The 19,925-nt window shown below is 44.7% G+C and overlaps 1 protein-coding gene across 2 annotated transcripts in view; it reads right to left on the reverse strand.

The window, feature by feature from the left end:
- Nucleotides 1–2,031: 2,031 nt before the first annotated feature.
- Nucleotides 2,032–19,925, reverse strand: part of usp54b (ubiquitin specific peptidase 54b) — a 51,822-nt gene continuing 33,928 nt past the window's right edge. The window contains exons 8-20 of one of the 2 annotated variants that reach the window (XR_015104201.1): nt 19,570–19,719; nt 18,803–18,995; nt 18,384–18,566; nt 17,852–18,071; nt 16,329–16,724; nt 15,835–15,962; nt 15,599–15,757; nt 10,462–10,609; nt 6,401–7,218; nt 4,293–4,420; nt 4,096–4,227; nt 3,718–3,863; nt 2,032–2,581 (exon numbers count right to left, since the gene is read on the reverse strand). Coding sequence is in view for 1 of the 2 variants with exons in the window: in XM_086139574.1 (XP_085995700.1) it covers nt 2,498–2,581; nt 4,096–4,227; nt 4,293–4,420; nt 6,401–7,218; nt 10,462–10,609; nt 15,599–15,757; nt 15,835–15,962; nt 16,329–16,724; nt 17,852–18,071; nt 18,384–18,566; nt 18,803–18,995; nt 19,570–19,719 (2,739 nt within the window). In the remaining variant the exon portion in view is untranslated. The remainder of the gene's footprint in view (nt 2,582–3,717; nt 3,864–4,095; nt 4,228–4,292; nt 4,421–6,400; nt 7,219–10,461; nt 10,610–15,598; nt 15,758–15,834; nt 15,963–16,328; nt 16,725–17,851; nt 18,072–18,383; nt 18,567–18,802; nt 18,996–19,569; nt 19,720–19,925) is intronic. The other variant, XM_086139574.1, reaches the window with a different exon arrangement.

The following is a 19,925-nucleotide window of genomic DNA, read 5'->3' on the forward strand; positions in this document are numbered from 1 at the left end:
CCTATTTTTTTTTCGTTTTGTTTTGTTTTTTTATAGTTTACATTCATTCCCTCTGTCTTTCTTCCTCGTTGCTCCCTCTTCAGGTTTGGACACGCGGTGGTGGATGCAGAACGACAAAGTTCACCAGCAGCATTAAACATGAGATCTCCCTCCGCCCTCCCTCGCTCCCCGACCCCCCCGTGTCTCTGCAAGAGTCCGTGAGAGACGCCGTCCCCCCCTTCCCTTGTCCCCCGCCCCCGAACCCCCATAGCGGGCCGGACGGAGAGGAGGGGGGGGTGGCGGGGGACGAGGGGGGGGCGCGGGGGGTGATGGCGGGTGTGCGTCTGCCTCCCGAACCGATACGGGATCGTGAGGGAAGGTCGATTTTGCATAGCGGACTCATGCGCTACAATTGGCTACATTCTCCCACATCCGGAACCCCCCCCCCTCCCCTCCCGTCTCCCCAAAAAGACAAAAAAAAAACAAAAACGAACAAACAGGTCAACTGAAAACTTCAAAATAAACATAGCAATGTTAAATACGCTCTCTGAGTTAAGTGCCAACCTTTGGTTTCGTTACACCGATCGATCGTCATCAATAAATTCTAGAAGGAACCTTGAACTGGCCGGTGTTCCCGTAACGATTATCTTCTTTTCATATGATATTAAATAGAATAAAGCATATAATAAATGTACTCTACACATGTCAGAATGCTACTCAGCAAAGAGGGACTGAATTAAGATATTAGTGTTCATGTCTGTATATTTATAATCGTGTTACAACTGAGGAACGGTTGACATCGCTGGCAGAAAATATACCCTTTAATAAACACACATGCTCTCACACACACACACACACACTCACTCACACACACACACATCTACATACATAGTATAATCATGGATATGTCAGGCTGCATCCGGCTGAAAAAGTGAAGTTTTTTCCGTTCATACCCGAGGTCTCCAAAGCCAGTTGAAGGGGACGGGAGAACAGGCGGATTAAGACCTGAGACCTTTTACGTTTACGCCAAACGTCAGTGACCCCTCTCTCTCCCCAGCGGCGGCGCCCGTCGCAGAGCACTTCCTCAGGGTAACCTTAGAAAGTGCACTAGAGTCACAGCTTAAAAATCTCTGTTTTCCTTAAAAACTTACATTCTTTGAATCCCCCACCACCAACACCACCACCACCGCTGGCCTTTCTCTCGCCTTTTTTTTTCCCAATTTCGTGAGGGAGAATCAAGTGAAAAAAAAAATTGGAAAAGAACAAGAGGGAGAAGAAGGAAAGAGGTTAAAACAAACACAAAAAACAAAAAAAAAAAACAGGAAGCGCTTTTCTTACTCAATCTCCCGGTAGAAACGGGAGAGCTGTCATTGGGGTCGGTGGGAGGTTTTTGGCGGAGGAAGGGGGAAATCGGGGGGGAGCGGAAACTCCAGCTAGACACTTGTGAAGTGCACTCCACTTCTATTGAAATGCAGACATGAGGAAGTACCACTTTAAGTTTGTCAATATTCATTAATTATCATTATCAACATTCCATAAGGTCCTATTAATTAACATACAGGTTTTCATACATGAGTATTTTTTTTTTTGTTTTTTTTTTTTCTGTACATGACTTTTTTAGTTATTAGAGAGTTCAGCTTCGGGCAGATTTATTGTGCACGCACACAACGACAACGCAAAAAAAACAAAACAAAAAAAAAAAGATTAAAATAATGAAATAAATCCTGAAAACAAACAAAAAGAAAAAAAAAGAATATATATATATATATATATGTATATATATGTATATATACATATATATATATACACACACATATATATATGGCTGGCCGTCATAAAACAGACCCAGTTCGGCTACATGTGCGTCCAACAGGAAATGCCCGTGAAAAAAGGGAGGAAGAGGCGTGGCTACTTGGAGCCTACCCCCCCTGAGCTGAGGATCCGGCTGGGGTGGCAGGGGGAGGGGCGCTGACCGAGCCGGCCCCCCGGACCACACCACTAAAAGCGGCATGCTTGCCAGGCAGGCTGCATGGAGAAGGGGCGAGGGGTAGAGGGTCGGGTGGGGTGAGGTTCTAATTTTTTTTTTTGGGGGGGGGGGGGTCAGGTCAGAGCGACTGCATAGACAGAATAGTGGGTCGGGGGTGGAGGGGGGCGTCGAGGAAGGGCGAAGCGGAACCCGTCCTCGATCGTTGGAGGATGCGCTGGCTAAGCGGGGTTGCTGCAGGCGTCGAGGGAGGCTCTACGTCAGCGCGGATGTGCATGTGTGTGCGTGCATGTGTTTTGCATTTGGGCGACACGGGGGTGGGGGGCGGGGGCGGGGTCAGGTGGGGGGGGGGGGGGACAAGGAGCCGATCTTCACGCGGCCTTCTTCCGTTTTTTTTTCCGACCGGGCGATGCAACCCCTCCTCCCGCCGGCTCCCCGCCGCTCCCGCCGAGGTGCCGCCGCTCCCCCCGCCCAACCTCCGCCACGCCACGCCCCCCTCAACCCCACAACCGCCCCCACGGAAGCGGCGATGCATTAGCGAGGTTGGGAGGGACTCCGGTCAGACAGCTTGACCCCCGTCAGACACAGCCAGAAGCTCCCCGCGTTGCCTGACAGCTCCTGGACAGGAGACGGACAAAACAAGAGAGAGAGAGGAAATCGGATTATGCTGGTTAAAAAATGACTCGCGTCGTGAATTTACATGAAAACAAGGTCCTCGGATGCTGAGAGATGGATTATTGATTTGTTTATACTTGGAAGATTTTTGTGAAATCAGGCAGTGAGTAACGCGTCCGGGTCAGACATCCGTGATCGGTCACCCAACGGCAGGATTTTTGAATTTCCACCTTTACAGCCAATACAGATGGCGTTACCATGGCGCTGCCGCAGGTGGCGGGTTTTAATAAATACCATGTGAACCCTTCTCAGTTACAATAAAATTCGCACTTGCTATAAATGTGAAACGCAAATTCAGTTGAATACATCTTTACCCGAGTGACGCTGGTTGGTCTACTTTATTTCATAATAATACACAACTGATGTAACATCACAGTATAATTCACCCCTCAATTTTACATAACATCTAACATAAATTTTAAAGTTTCACTTTCTCAGCCTCATCTTTTTAATGTACTTTTTTTTATATCAAACTTTGTGTTCCGTTCAAAATATTCCCCCTTACGTTGCGAATTATCATTTTCCTTTAAGAAACTGCATAATTTTCAAGTTATTATTATGCAAACCATTATGGATCAGAAGGCACTGGAGTGTAAGAAAAAAAAAAAAAATTGTCTGTTTGACAGGCCTTTTCCATTTTTTTGGACACGCAACAACAACTTATTTCATCGTTTTTTAATTTGCCCCTTACCGAACGCACATTTGTTTTTGTTTTTTTAGCTTCACGACATTAGCCGCAGCTTTAAAATGCATTTGACCCGCGTCAGTTATACAGGGCGTCACCCTTGGCTCTCCACGTTTATCCAAAAATCACTGCGCCTCCCTCTGGATGGAGCTGTGTGTGTGAGTAAATAGGGGCTTACCCTACTTTGGTCTCCAAATAGGTCTGGAAAGTCAAATGTTCCCTGGATTGTCGATAAAACATCGGACGCGACTGATATTCGAGTGATTGCTGCTCTGGCCTTATGTACAAAACCCATGTGAGGACATCTGGAGCTAAAAAGTCGGCGCAGCGCAGAGGATGCTGGGGTTTGTCCCGAGAGAAAACGACACGTGAGCGCTTTTTTTTTTTTTTTTACCTGTGAAGCAGTGAAGGGAGGTGGTGATGAGGAGGAGGTGTTGGAAGATGAGGAGGATGGAGAAGATGATGGCGGCGGAGAAGAGCGACAGGGACTCAGGAGAGAGGAAGTAAGCAAGGAGAGACACTGACATCAGCCTGCTTCACCTTTGAAAGAGACACAAGAGAGGAAAGGCGGAAAGAGAAAAGGGGAGCGGAAGCAGAAAGAGCGAGAGGACAGATTGGAAAAAAAGCAGGACAAAATACCGAGAGAAAATAGTAGTGGGGAAGGAGGGGGTGCACAGGGAGGGGAAGCCATGCGTTAAGTGCAAAGGTTCGGGTGTTGCAGTTCCGCTGCACGACCACACGGGGGCAGCAGAGCGAGGCGGGTCTCACTCACAAAGCTGCGGGTCGCAGTCAGGCGGCCGCGGCGCAAGGTCACGACCGTGCCGCTCAGGCTGCGTCCGATTCGCCTCAGGTCATCGCCGTTGTCGGGCTCCGCCCGGAAATGTAGATCCTTCAACGTCATTGGCTGCAAGGACACAAATGTCGGTCAGGTGGCTCGGACGTGGACGGACGATTTTTGCTGAACGTTACCTTGTTGAGGTAGGTGGGGGTGCTGGTGCCGTCTGCCCCGTACACGCTCCTCTCCATGTCTGCATTGGGGGTCTTGGAGCGAGCCTGCCCTCCCACCCTGGATATGAGCCTCTCTGACGGGCTGCAGCCTAGAAACAAAAGCAAAAAAAAAAATGATGTCCTGAGTATCCAACAACGTTGTGCAAATACTACTGTTGTTGTTGTTCTTGTTGATATTATCCTTATTATTATTATAATTATTATTATTGTTATTATTATCACTATTATTATTATTATTATTATCACTATTATTATTATTATTATTATTATCACTATTATTATTATGATTATCATTACTATTATGATTATTACTATTATTATTATTATCACTATTATTATTATTATTATTATGCTACAACCAATAATAACAAATATATCTATATATTTTATAATAAAAACAACAACAACGATAATAATAATAATCGATATAAGTGTCAGCAATTTTTTTGTCTGAAATAAATAATAAAAATAATAACGGGTCAAATATTAGTACGTTTTATACATTTAAATGTTTTTATTTTGTATATAATTTTATGACTTTAGTATTATTATCATTATTATGTTGTTTCTGTAGTATTACTATGTTTTTGTTGTTTTTATTTTAATTATAATTGATGAAGATATATCTATCAGCTACTTTTTTGACTGATAGCAATAATTGGGTACATTTTTTGTTGTTTTTCTGAAACCTGAAATAGATTTAGACCGACCAACTTAACATTTTCCACACACAGAAACAAAACCAAACAAAATTGACGTCCCTACCATCCAACAATGTTGTGCAAATACTACATATACACTGACCTCTCACTGAGAAATCATGCTTACAGAGGAATAAAATGAAAATAAATATCTGATCTTACTTTATTATAAGGAAGTACTTTATTATCAATCATCACATTTTGTTTTGACACAGAGCGTTTGCTTCAAAAATTTTAAAAGACTTTGATACGGTACGCAATCTTCCCTGTCTACTGGCGGGGAGAGAGTGACTGCACTCTGATTAGTTTGGTTTTAATTTAGCATTTTTTAGCATTTTGCTACTTTCTGCGGGCTTCTGCCTCGACTGCACAGGTGTAAGAGACCCCTCGCATTGTACTGAGCATTTTTGAAATCTGCCTGCGCCCTGTAAACACTTGGTGCAGCTGTAAACCACACAATTTGCAATTCAGGATACTCTGAAGGTGAAAAAAATAAAAAATAAATAAATAAAAAGATTAGGTCACAGAGCCTTTCCTGCCTTCCCAGCAGCCTACCATTTTTTTTTTCTATTTTTTTAGCATTCTGCAAAAATGATGCAGGGGTTGGAGTTCAGCCCAGCCGGCAGGAAGAGGACGGGTGTCAGTTGTCATATCAGGTTCTTGTGTTGCGTCCGGGCAACACAATAAACTGTATTACATAGTAGTTGCATTTTATTTTCATTTTCATTTTTGTTGTTGATTTGTTATTATTATTATTATTATTATACAATGAATAAGAACATTTTTGTAATAACATGATAAATTAATAAGAAATAAGTAATAATAATAACAAAAATGATAAGATGATAAAGATTAGTGTCAGCTATTCTTTTTAGTACCTTCTAATTAATATGTTTTATTTTTGTAAATATTTTTATGACTTGAGGTATTATGATTATTACTATTATTGTTGTTTCTACAGTAGTGTTATTATCATTGTTGCTATTGTTATTATTATTATAATTGATGAAGTTAAATCTGTCAGCTACTCTTGTGACCGATAGCAATAAATAGGTAATTTTTTAGTAATTTTTCTGCATCATGAAATAGATTTTCCACACACATTTTCAAATGACACACATTGACCGCAAAAGAATTTTGCGGTGCTATATCCTTATATCTTTTATATATACATATACATGATCTATGAAAGTGGATTGTGGATTTTATATTAACATAAATGCTAAAGGCCGAACGGTGTTCAACTGACTTTCAGTCATCTCAGTGGATCATAATGTCAACAATGTGAGGCTGTGTCCTGTGTGTGGTGTATATGTGTGTGTGTGTGTGTGTGAGTGTGTATTTGGGCATGCACGAGTTTCCGTGTACCTGTCTTTCCAGCCAGCAGACTGGCCTGGTAAAGGGAGTCGAGCTCTGACAGCTCAGCCTCTGCGTGGTCACAGCCGGGATCGGCGTGCTGCCCCGCGGCACGCTGGGAAGCGTAGTGCCCCGGAGAGGACTGGCAACTGCAGCCATGAATCTGCCAGGCCGGCTGTGGCCTGATGGGAACGCAGCGGTCCGGGGGGGTGTCGTATGGTGTCACCACGGCGTCGGGGCGGTCCAAACTCCAGGAGGACCAATGGCGGGTGCCGTCGAACGGCACCTCGTGCCTCTGCCAAGGCTGAGCGGTGCTGGCAGGGGAATGCGGCTGGGGGGACTGCCAGAGAGGAGTAATAGGCTTCCTTTGCCCGGAGGCTTCCGGAGGGGGAGACGGGGGAGAGGGCGGGGGAGGAGGACGTCTTTGGGGGGGTTCAAGGTGCGCCGCGTGCGCGTTGTGTGTGCCGTGTGTATCCCAGAAACGCAGAGGAAGCGAGGGCAAAGAGATAGCTAAGTGCTTCCCCAGGGGTCGGACACTCACTCTCCCCGCCTGCAGCAACTCGCACAGCCTCACCCCCGCGCCCTCCCGCCCGTCTTCCCCGTCCAGCCCCCGCCGCCCCGCGCATCCACTCTGCTGCTCTTCGCTCCCCCGGCCGGAGGGGGCGAAAGGGTGGGCGATGCTGAGGGTGAGCGGGGGTCGAGGGTGAGAGGGGCAATAGTTTGGAGGGGGCGGGTCTGGGCCCAGAGCACCGTCCTGGTTGGGCGTTGCCTGGTCCTCTTCCTCCTCCGGATTGGGTGTCAGCAGTACTTGGACCGGGCCAGGCTGTTCACTGGAGGACACGGGGAGGGAAGGGAGGGAGGGAGGGAGGGAGGGAGTCAGCAGCAGGAAAAAAAAATGTTCTGACGTCAGGTGAGTTACTGCATTGAGGGAAGGTCACATACCAGGGTAAACAAGCAGAGAACACACACACACACACACACACACACACACACACACACACACACACACACACGCACACACACGCACACACACGCACACACACACACAATAAGTGCGAGCACACGGTGATCCAGCCTTACGCAAGCGTGCCTGTGTTTAACGTATGCCGGGGGGTTTCACGGCCATGCTGTTCCAGTCAGGCACAAGCGCAGCGTCGCCGATCGTCGCCGATTCACCCAACTTTTTTCCCTTTGCGCACCCCCAACCGCCGCCCCCCTAATCTGACTTTCAAAACAGCAATCCATCCTTTACGGCGGCCGGGCGACGCCGTAGTATATCAACGGCGAAAATAAATGTCGCCTCTACGGTAATCCGCTCTGAGAGCCACTATATTACTTTATTGATTTACATACATTGATATGTAAGGGTATGATATATGCTGAGCATTAGTGGATCCTATCTGCAGAGATGCACTATTGTGTGTGTGTGTGTGAGCGCGTCGTGTGTCTTCAGTGACTAATAATGCGTGTGTTGGAGTCTGTGAGCGAGTTTGCGTGCATCTGAGTTTTGTGTAAACGCGCCGGCGTCCCCCCCCTCCCGTTCCCCCCAACGTTAACTCTCCTGTCTCTTTTCAGCCTCAGTAATTACCCAGCAGGCTTTGCAGCGGCGAGCTATAAATCAGAGGCTCACGCTGATCAATAGAGAGGAGAGGAGGAAAGTAAGACGAGAAAAAAAAAAAAAGAGGCTGTGGGTTTACTCCCATCTCTCAGCCCCGATGTTATGTTTACATTCTCTTCTGCGTTTTTTTAATCCAGATTTTAAACCTTGAATTCATTCATTTAGGATTCTAATCACTTCTTTTCTACATGATTGCACCACTCCAACTCCTGCAGAGGCCTGAACCAGCAATTAGCCTGATCCAAAAGCATGAAGCCCTAGTTAGTCGACCGGTCAATTCCGAGCATCAGGCTGGCCAGTCATCTAGGGAAGTCATTAAATGCTAGTTTTGATTCTATTTTTAAACAGGTGAATTAACTTATTTCTCTTTCATGTCCTAATTCAATCTATCCTATATTTGCTTCTTTATTATGTTTTTTTTCCATTCTATATTGTATTTATTTTTCATTTTTTTGATACGAATTTCTGCATACACTTTATCTTTGGGGGTTTCTTTGTTTTAATGTCAGCTTCTGAGCAATTTCAATTTCAAATTACATTGCTGTCAATAGGGGATTATGGCAGTTATCATTTTAAATAGGAGGTCTGTATTTGTAAAAATGCATCACAACTCCACTGGTAGATCTCAATCCTCCCCTAACAAACAGACTGACTTCCTAAAATTCACAAATACAAAAAAAGGGAATTGAATGCTCGCTTTGATTTTACCTTTTTATGTCCTAATTCCATCCATCCATTTTTTGATTTATTTTAATTTTTTCTTTTTTTTTTAATCCCCTGGATATTTGGGATTTTATTTGTTTTAATATCAGCTTCTGAGCAATTTTTATTTCTATTTATAACCCCAATTACTGTATTTACAGTAGATGGCAAATTTGTAATAGATCACAAATACAGCGGCAAAAAAAGAGTCAATTTACTTTTAAACAGGCCAATTTAATTTTTTGTCTAATTGTCTAATTTTTTATCCATCACAGTTTTGCTTCTTAATTATTAGGATTTTTTTTTCCAATTTATATTGTTTTTTGTTATATTTTTAGTACTTATTTATACATACATTTTGTATTTCGAGTTTTCTTCTTTTTTGAGGAAGCAATTTTAATTTCTATTGACAATCCTTATTATTGTATTTATATTATATTAATGCAAATGGGGGATTGAACACAGTTATTTGGATTTTGGATGAGCCAAATAAATTTCAAATATGAGGTCTGTACTTGTTAAATAACATCAAAACTCCACTGGTGAATCTCAATCCTGCCCTCCTATCCAACAGACTAACTTTGAAATTTTACAAATACAGCAGCAAAAAATAATTGAATGCTAGTCTTGATTTTATTTTTAAACCGGCAAATTTACTTTTTTATCTTTCACGTTTAATTCCATCCATTCTATATTTTCTTCTTTATTATTATGCTTTTTCCCCATTTATTTTTTGTGTTTTCATTTTTCACTACTTATTCCTAAATACTCTTTATATTTTTCTTTGTTTAAATGTCAGATTCCAATCAATTTTAATTTCTATTGAAAACCCCTTTTACTGGGTTTATAATAGATGACTTTAAAAAGAGGACTGAACACAGTAATTTGTATTGTGGATGTGCCAAACAAGTCATTTTAAATATGAGGTCTGTATTTGTAAAAGTGCATCAAAACTCCACCGGTGAATCTCAATCCCGCCCTCCTACCAAACAGAATGACTTCCTAAAATTCATGACAACAGCTGCACAAAAAAAAAAAAATAGAAAATAAAAAATAAAGCCCAAAACAAACTGCAGCACAGGATGTGTGGCTGCAGACGCACAGCGGCACACACACAGAAACAGATGCATTCGCTGGGCCGCAGCTTTACAGTGCAAAGAGGGACAGATCAGCAGCGAACAAAGAGCAGTGGGAAGCTTTGGCAGCACGCAGATACAGAGAAACTCACATCAACAATGAGAGGAAGCGGCAAAGCCCAAATAAAAAAAGAAAAACACAAAAAAGAGAGATAGAACGACTCTGTCTCTCGTTTTCGCACACAGAGCCCGGCGAAGTAGATTTTCTACTGCACTGCAACGAACACACAAACATGAAGGGGGATGAAAACGCTACTGTACACTGTCAAGTGTGACACACACACACACACACACACACACACACAGACACAGACACACACACGGACGCACACTTGACGCATTCTCCAGGATGTGCACCGCTTTGAGGATTACAAAAATAGGAGGGGAGGAGGGGGGTTACGCAGCCAGAGCTGAAGACAGACACATGAGGTTTATTTTTTTGTTTTGTTTTTTTTTTCTCCCAGGACAGCCAGCACCCACACGGAGAGTCTCGCCGTGGGTTGAGCGGAAGAACACACACCAAGTGAGGAAGCGGAGGTGGGGGGGAGGGTCGGGGTCCGAGGTGGATTTGCGGATTTTTGCGGACACATAAGGTGGGGGGCGGACAGTGGTGGTACCTGCGTTGCCCCTGCGGGCGGCCGCTTCCTGATTCCTGTTCCGTTTCCTGTTCCTGCCTGCGTTTGATTGGACCCCCAGTGTTCCTCATGCACGCGGCTACAGCCAATCCGCTATGAGCGTTAGCCTCATGCAGGGGTCTGAGCACAGCTGAGGATGTTAACAACAGAGCGGGAGATAAAAAGAGATATAATGACAGAAGTGAAAGGGAGAAAAGAGGTGATGAGGATGGAAAGGAGTGGAAAGAGGGAAGAGAAGCAGAGCAGAAGGAGTGGTTATGAAGGTGTGAGGGGGGGGGGCACATGCACAACGCTCCTCTGCTCTACATCTGTGTGGATAGAAGTAAGTCATTTATAGGGTTGCAAAGTTGGAGGAGTTGTTTTCAATTTTTTTTTTCCATTCTGCAAACAGCTGAAGTGCTGTTACAAATACACGGTCCTCTCAGGAGCGTTCGTGATCCCCGTGGAGTCTTTTTACGCCGGGCCGCGCTTTAAATCGACCGGGATCTGCTGAGCGTTCGCACCTGAGTGAGAAAATAAATACATTCTTGCCAAAGGAATAATTCGCCACACGCATCCTAGTAAAGCGTAAAATGTGAATTGAATCATTTGTAAATCTGAAATCGAATCATGTCTTTACTTCTTGTTGTCAATTAAACATTAAGTTGAATACTGAAAAAAAATTGCAATCTTACAACTTGTGATTGTTTTGATCACGTTTTAGGCCAAAGTCATAAATAGAATTAACCACAAAACCAAAAAAAAAAGTGCATTTCTCAACCCCTTGGTTACACGATGGGTTGCAGTATCAATTTGATGATATAAAATCAAATGAAAAAAAAAAGATCTATGAAAGGGTTTAAAACAGCATGATATGTAACTGTATGAGAAAACAACTTTGTTGCTTTATCTTTGTAAACGTCACTTTTCAGTCACTGGTGAGTCGTGACTGTCCCAAATTGTAGTTACACCAATAAAAAGTGCTGAAAAACCTCCTCCCACTTTGCAACACATGATTAAATGCATTAACATGTAGCTGTCCCGTACTCAGTGAGTCAAATACTCAAGGTTAGCAACATCGGGGTAACATTCAAGAAGGCAAAGACGGGGAAAGTTCACCTTTCCCGCAAGACCAAGCTTTTTTTTTTTTTTTTTTTTTTTTTTTTGCCTTGTGAACGCACCCCGGAATGTGTTAGTTCATTAAAGAAGATGCTAAACAGGAAAACAAAAGAGCAGCCGTCACCCAATTTGGCCGGAGTTTCTTAGACTAAAGGGCGAATTTCGAAGAAGGTTAACGGTGGCTCTGTTGTTCCCCAAACTATCCTCCAAAAAAAAAAAAAATAATAATTCGGAGCCCGTAGGAAACCATCGATACAAATGGAGGTTACGTAAGATACGTAATTCTCTCTCATAGCGAAGCCATCTGTCCGTTCATAAGTTGTCCTTTCGTGTGTGTGTGTGTGTGTGTCTGTTTCATGAGGCGAGTAACACTGAAGCAAACACAGTAGGACGGACAGGACGCAATGTAATAATCCCTGATATAGATTGAGTTAGCGCTTACGGCAGGGGAAGACCTGCACACCTGCAGTTAATTAAGGGCGCTCTCAGGTGGATGCATGTCACACAAACACACACACACAAACACACACACACACAGGGGAGAAAGCAGAGTGTGATTCTTGAGTCCTGTGGTGGCCGACTAAATGTCATTATTTCTATTTTACCTCATATTTGAAATCTTTTTCATTGGCGCGTCATGTGAACGTTCAAGAGAAAGCAATATGGCAAGAGGTGACGCCGAGGGTGCGAATTCCGACATCACCGTGGCAACATGGATCGCGATTTGCCTCGTCTCGTTTGCATCGTAACGGGTGTGACCCTAACGGGGTCCTCGGTGGTTTATGCGGTAAACGGACGAAAACTAGCTTTTAACTTAGTATGCCTTTGTCCCATCCATTGGGGAAAAGAAAACAACACCTAATGTATTTTAAATGAAAATAAAGGGATTTTGTGGCTATTTATAGGGAATTTGGAGCATGGGGCGATTGCGGAAGGGCCGTGCCATCCCGGCCGATTGGTACGGTCGATGTTTTTCTCAAGGGAAGTCTTCCCACCGTGAGCAGGATTGTCACCAAAGTTCGGGAATCGCTTAGCATCTTAAGCAGCATTTGTAAGCTCTGCTTTCTCAGCCATCAGCTGTCTAAAAAACGCATTTGCAGATAATCTAAAGTTGTAAAATTAGATGGGGGGGACAAAGAATTTTTCCTATAACTCCAAATTCCATTTTTTTTTATATACATACACCATTTTCATATATTTATATATTCACATAACTTTTTGACGGTAAGTTCAGTCTGTTTGGTGTTTCCTATGAGCATCATTGAGAGGAAACGGGTTAAACCAATTCAATATAATTCCCCCTATGGGCTCTTCATATTTCTACACTTATCCTTTATGAACTTGTTGAGGAATTCAAAATAATGGTTGGAGCTCAGCCTGTCGTCTTTGTTTCCGGCCCGTAAGACCTATTGGCACTGAGTTCCTGCAGGAATACTTCGACGGTCTGGTATTTGGTGCAGCGAAACGGACATCGGGAGCCTGCAGGGGGGGACTGATACGTACCACCTTCAGGGAGGAAGGGGGAGGGGGGCTCAAAAGAGATTCGCTGGGTAAAGGAGAGGCTGTCAGCGTCGAACGCTCCCTCTCCACCCGCTGTGGTGCACAGTGAGTCATCAAGATGCCAAACAGGCAATGTCGAGAAAATAACCTCAATGTGTCCCGGGAAAATACCCAGCGCAGCTCAGATACTGAGACCCGATGGAGTCTTGGTTTCTACGGCTGTGGAAGCCGGTGGGAAGCATATTCACGTGCGCGCGGACTACAAAACAAGACCATATCAACAAAAAAAAAACAAAAAAACTATATCAACAAAAATGTAAAAAATTATTTTCACCCATCCCTCCTTTTTTGGTATCAATATATATAATGAAATCTGAAAATAATGTGTCGCATAATGGGGAGCGCTTTCGTTTTCATTCATTAGTGAATTTAGCTGGTGTTTAAATTTTTAAAAGCAACCCGCAAGGTCGCTTGTGACACGCTTTTTTCAGTATTGAAAAAATAAATTCCCAAAGCCTCATTACACATACATTTGATACATATATAAATATTGATAAACCAAATAAAATGAGTATTCTTTTAGACTCCCCTGAATTTTGGGGGTGAGGTTAAAGTTCAGATCTTATACAAGGGGCTTTTGGGTTTTGGTTTTTCCCCACCTTTGGTGGTCAGTAAACAGCTCACAGAAGATTTCAGGAAAGTGGAAAAAAAAAGGCTTCAGCTCGCACACATGCTGTCACACAGTACAACACGAAAAGGAAGGGTTTAAGAGGAAAGTACGATGAACTGATAAAAGTTCAATAAAAAAAAATCGGGGTGGGAAGACACAGATGGAGAGACAGACGGAAAGACGAATGAGGACAGAGATCAGGTCAAAAAACAAAATGTGGACACACCGGTCGTTGTGACCAGGTGAAAACACATCTCACAACATGACAATTCAGCAAAATGTCCCATCCCTTTCAACAGCATTGAATCCTTCTTTTTAAATAAATGAAAAAATATAGCAAAAGGTCAAAACACACACAGTTCTATAAAAGAAGTGAAGTTCATAGTTCACCATCAACACTAGTGGCGTGCGGTTCAGGGGAGGCAGGTGAGGCTCTGCCTCACCTGTCATCAGAAAAAAAGCTAATAATGAAAACCTAAAATAAATATCAATGTTTATTCTCTTATTTGTATTATAGATGTATTTTCTATGTGTTTTCAATAATTTCAAACTTTTTTTTTACATTTCCGTTTGTAAAAGTTATTGAAGTTGTGCATTACCTATTAAATCCAGAGCAGAAATCCAAAGTGAGCCTCACCTCTGCACGCCTGTTTGTTTCTATTTCCCAGCATGTCGCTGATGTGTTTTACCATGTTCTGTTCTATCATGTATATGTTCTGGCTGATCAGAAAATAAACCGCTGAGAAAAGTCACAAGGTGAGGCAGGCAGTACCGTGCCTCACCTAAAGGGGGTGTATATCAGCTAGCAGGTGCTTGTTGCTGCCATCCCTCTGTAAGCAACAGAGGATAAAATGAATAAGATAAATAAAATAAAATACAGTTAATTTTTACGAAAGGAGCATTTTGCGGAGTTGGATAGCCGCAATGGACTTGGTATAAAAATAAAGGTAAGACCACAAATTGTTTTCACTTGATGCGAGTAAGTAAAAAAATACAAGAATTTGGAAAAAAATTGGTCTCATGTGATTTTATTATCTTTTTTTTTCTTGTTATCCTCTGGATGAGCAGCCTGTATCAAAACTGATTAAAGCAACAGAGTTTTAACAATAAAAAATTTAACTGAGAGTTAAAATTGAAATGAACCACTATATACTTTTATTTCTTTACAATGAATATGAATTATTTGGAACACATGGAGGGTGCATCGCACATTTCCTCTATCCGTTGTCTCCTGACGTTCTTTCTGAATCAAATATGTTCGTATGTATATGTTTACGTTGACGTGTGAGTGTGTGTGTGAGGAACGTAGTCAGTATGCACGCTGCCAATTGAAATGGGAATAAAATACTTTTTTTGAGTTCTTAAAATTATAAGTCTGCCTCACCAGCCATGAACCTCACCGCACGCCACGGGTAAACAGTAAAGCCGGACCAATATATTGGCTGATATCAATATTACAGATAAATCCAGTATCGGCAGGTAAGAGTTTCCAATATGAGAACCATCCTGGTCCAAAAGGTTGGTCTATCTCCTCTGCAGTAACATTGAAATGCTTCACCAACAGCAAAGATATAAGATGAATAAACTTCATAACTAATAAAACACTATCTGTGATGATGTGAGTAATGAGCATTTATCAGACAAATTTACTGTTAAATAACCAGTTCCTCTTAAAATTCCTATTTTGCCGTTGTATTCAAGAGGAGACATTAACCCTCATATTATGTTAAGGGTCAATTTGACCCATTGGGTCAATGGGTGAAAAGGTCAAATTGACCCTTTACATAATATGAGGGTTAAAACCTATCTAACGCGTGCGAACGTGTAAGTTGTCGTCGTCGCCGAGCGTACCCTGGTGTTGGAGCTGGTCCAGGTCCATGTATTTGCTGGGCTTGGGGTTGAATCCCATGGCCGCTTCCTGCTCCGCCTCCCTCCGCTTCTGCTGCTCCTGCTGGCGCGCTCTCCTCGCCACTTCCTCCTGCAGTTCATCCAGCTCACTGCGCCCCGAGCCTGGGAATAAAGAAATAATTACGATTATGGGTTTACTCATGAAAGGGGAGTGTGCAAACGCCGGGCCGAAAACGCACCGATGTTGACGGCGCCGCCCCAGCTGGGAGAGGGCAGCTCCTGGAGGATGGCGCCGCTGCTCTTTGACTTGGGCACGGAACGCCATGAGGGTCCTGACATGAGCACCCGTTTCTGTTGCCCCACCTCCCTGTGAGGACGGTTCGGAATAAAAGTCAGACCATTAAACAATACCTTGTCGATGAATGTCCTTTATACATTTACCGTAATTTACTGAATACAACTTAAAGGAAAATAGTGGAAACACAATAATGCGTGATTCCAAACTCGTGCGAAGACAAATGTTCCTCGCTCCTGTGACGAATTGTGAAAAAGCAGCAAAATATTTAATTTCCCTCTTCTATCCCGGCTCCTACGAGAGATATTTGTCCATTAAATGTCCACAACTGATGTATTAAGCCTTATTTTTAATGTCCCATTCACTGTATGGGCCATGGAAACGAAACAGGAAGTGCCGCCTAAGCCAGAGGTTGTGATTGGTGGGTTTTCTCTCTACCTGTCGGGGCTGCTGCTGTTCCGCTCGCTGCTCTCGTAGCCGCTCTCCATCCTCTGGATCAGACGCGGCTGGTGCTCCACCCCTCTCAGAGGCGGCGGAGCGGGGAGACCCATCGTCCGCCCGCCGCCGCCCAGAGGCCTGGGCTGCCCGAGCGGCCCGAAGCCAGCCTCCGACGCGGCCGCCTCCCTCCCCTCCGCCTCTTGCAGCCCCGGCTGCGGAGGGGTGGCGGGCTGCGGCGGGGGGAAGGCCTCCAAGGCCTCCGGAGGGTGAGAGGGGCCGGGCAGAGTGTGGTAGGCGGGAGGGCAGCCTCTCTGGCTCTGGTGGGAGAAGATGCTGTCGATGTTCAAGGCCTCTCTCCTGGGTCTCCAGGTTGGCCGGTAGCAGCCTCCAGAGGAACTGGGTGACCGATGACAATAGCAAATACACCGGATGTTTAATTACCACCGCGCTAAAATAAGTGTAATTTCAATCTCAAACTACTGATGCTTCTTTGACAACCAGTTTGTCCCATGAAATTACATGAAGCCGTTTCAAAAACAATACAATTTAGATCTTTAAAACGTGTTGGGCGATGCTTTTCTTTGGAAATCACACCCGCGCTGTTTTTACCGTCATCTTTAATTCATAAGATAATGTGTCACACAATTTACATGCTTGAAAAGTTGCAAATAAATCTAAAAACAAAAAAATCTGACATACAAAATACCCTTGTCAAGGAACAAAAATGTTGTTCATAAGTGAATAAATAATAATAATAGTAATAAATTACTTGGGTTTATTTGGTATTATTTCCATTTTATGAGTTCATAGTCAAAACTACTTTTAATATTATAAGAATATGGGTGCAGATTTCTGGCGCCCCCTGGTGGCCATGACACCTATAACATTAGCCGATATCGCCCAATAGCCCAGCAAGCTCTGTTTTCGGGCCCTGTTGCGGCAAAATAACAATCGCGCTCGTTTTCCTGGAATCCCACCAGCTTCGTCAAACCCCTGCTCGTGGAACGGCTCGGCTGTTTTGGAAACAAACAAAAAAAAAAAAAAAAAAAAAAAAACAATACAAAAAAAAAAACCTCAAGGATCGCCAATTTTTGAATTTCACGCCACGGCTTTTGCGAGGCCTCCGAGAGACCATCATCCGTTTTATCGTTTTCTCAATCTGGTCGAGAAGCAGAGGGAAGCTGAAATCCATCGAACTCTAACGGCCCTCGAGCGCTGGCGGCAGCTGGACCCCGTCACCCGACGTGTAACGAGCAATTCGATTGGCCGCTGCGTGAGCTGAGTTACTTATTACCCAGATGCTTGAAACAGTTACGGCGACTGTAAATCCAGTTTGGAATAAGTTAGCTACAAGAGGCTCTTCGCCCGTGCAACTGTTATGCCGCTAAATTAACACCGAAAGGCTCTGAGATCGCGTGAAAGTTTTGAAAGCGTTTGCGCCTCCGTAGGATGTGGAAAAAAAAAAAATAAACAACCAATTAGCTAAAGTTGTGAAAACACAGGTTTCGAATGAGACGCGCTACCTGGACTTGCTCTCGCTGCTGGTGCTTTCATCCTCCCAGTGAGGCCCCCCGGCCCCGCCTTCGCAGCCCCCGACTCCTGACGAAGACGAGGAAGACAGGGGACGGGAGGAGGACGAGGACGAGGTGAGCGGCCGGCGTGAGGAGAGGAGGAAGACGGCCGTCTCTTTGTACTCCTGCAACGGAGGAGAGGGAGGACGGGGAGGACCCTCCACCGCTGTCTCTGAAACGCCGGGGAAGAAGAAGGGGGTCGAGTAAGAGCGAGGAAGTAAATCCAATAACCGCTATCCCACGGGGAGCAATTACGTCGGGTAAATATGAGAATAGCCACTAATGAGACGCATAACCTGAAGAGGCTTCAAAAAGAACGATTTCACATATTCCCACTAAAAATTGATCTTTTTTCCTCCCCTAATTGAACCGCCGAGGAGCACGGCCCGGCGCTCGCCCCCCCCCACTCTTTTTGTTTTTTTCCTCGCGGTTCTTCGCAACGCTCATAGCGCCCGTGGCTTTCGCTTGCTTTTTTTTTTTTTACCTCTGCCGTCAGCACCGCGCGGCGGCGTGCCCGCGTCGTAATTGCAGACCACCGTGGTCTGGGACTCGCTGGAGAGGTGGCTGCCCGTGGACTGGTGGAGGGGCCGGCTACGGGACGTCCGGTGGCTGGAGCTGTCCGTCGAAGAGTCCGTCCGAGTGTCGCTGGATATGGACGGCTCACGACCTGGAAGGGAGAAAACAGGATGAACGACGCTTTTTTTTTTTTTGTAAAATCCGAAACTCCGTACGCAGAAAAAAAACAAGTTCTCGGCTCTGCAGAATACACTAGCTGGATTATCGGGTTGAAGGTCAGAGGCTTTGTAGGTGTGACCCTTCCTCCTCCTCCTCCTCCTCCTCCTCCTCCATCCAACCCCCCTTGATGATAAACATCGGTGGCAGAGTGCGTCCTCCTCGCCGTACCAGAGTCCTCACTGTCGTAACCAGCCTTGCTGCTGCAGTGCTGGAGCTCCAGCTGCGGGTTGGAGCCGGTACAGGGGTTGGAGCTCTCCTGCAGTATCACCGGTGTCCCACGGGGGTCAGCGTAGAGCAGCAACAGGGGCTGATAGTGGCCTTTGATACAGCGAGACACCACGTCCTTCCACTTCGGGCCAATCTGTAAGCGAGAGGGAAACACACACAAACACACACATATGTGAAAAAAAAAAAAAAAAAACACAAGGCTGTCACACGCTCACACACACAGACCCAAGTCTGTCCTTATTAAGCTGCAATGTTAGACAATTTCATCAGAAGCAGAAGGTCAAACGCATCTTCTGCTGCCGCGCGTCCCCTATTATGTCACACAATTCCACCTTTTTCATCAAATGAACACCTGACTTGGCCCATTGCACACACACAAACACACACACACACACACACACACACACACACACACACACACACACACTCACTTTGCACCGCACTTTGACCGGAAAAAAAAGCAACGCTCTCAAAACAATCATTTCACCTCGAGGGATTTTCTTTTTGACATTCGGCGAAGAAGAAGAAGGAGAAGAACTGACCATGCAGTACTTGAACTGAGCTACGGCAGAACCCCCCCGCCCCCCCTCGCCCCCGGCTCCTGCACAAGTAGAGATGCAGCACGTACTGTGCAGTACTGTACTGTAACCCCCTCCTCCCCCCCACCCCTCCGCTCTGCAGCATCCGGACGCTAAACTGACTCTCACCTCTTTGACGTGGGCGTCATCGAAGTACATCCATTTGCGTATCTTGGTCTGGAAGAAGAAGGTGGAGTAGTGTTTGCCGTAGTAGCACACCATGCCCACCAAGTAGAGCTCTGCCTGGCGAGCCCTCTCCTCTGTCACACGGTAGAACAACTACAGAGAGAGAGAGAGAGAGAGAGGGAGGGAAGGAGGGAGGGAGGGAGAGATGCAGGGAAGAGAGGGAGAGGTGTGCAGCAGCAGGAGGAAGAGAGAGTTAATGTGACTACTAGCACATTTTTCGCACACCTAGTATGCAGTAATCCTTCGACCCGCATCGCCTCTCTGGCGATAAAAAAAAAAAAAAAAGATGCATAAACCTG

Source organism: Fistularia commersonii, chromosome 32, assembly GCF_037954325.1.
Source record: "Fistularia commersonii isolate RoL2024-O1a breed Wild chromosome 32, RoL_Fcom_v1.0, whole genome shotgun sequence".
NCBI classification, from domain to species: domain Eukaryota; kingdom Metazoa; phylum Chordata; class Actinopteri; order Syngnathiformes; family Fistulariidae; genus Fistularia; species Fistularia commersonii.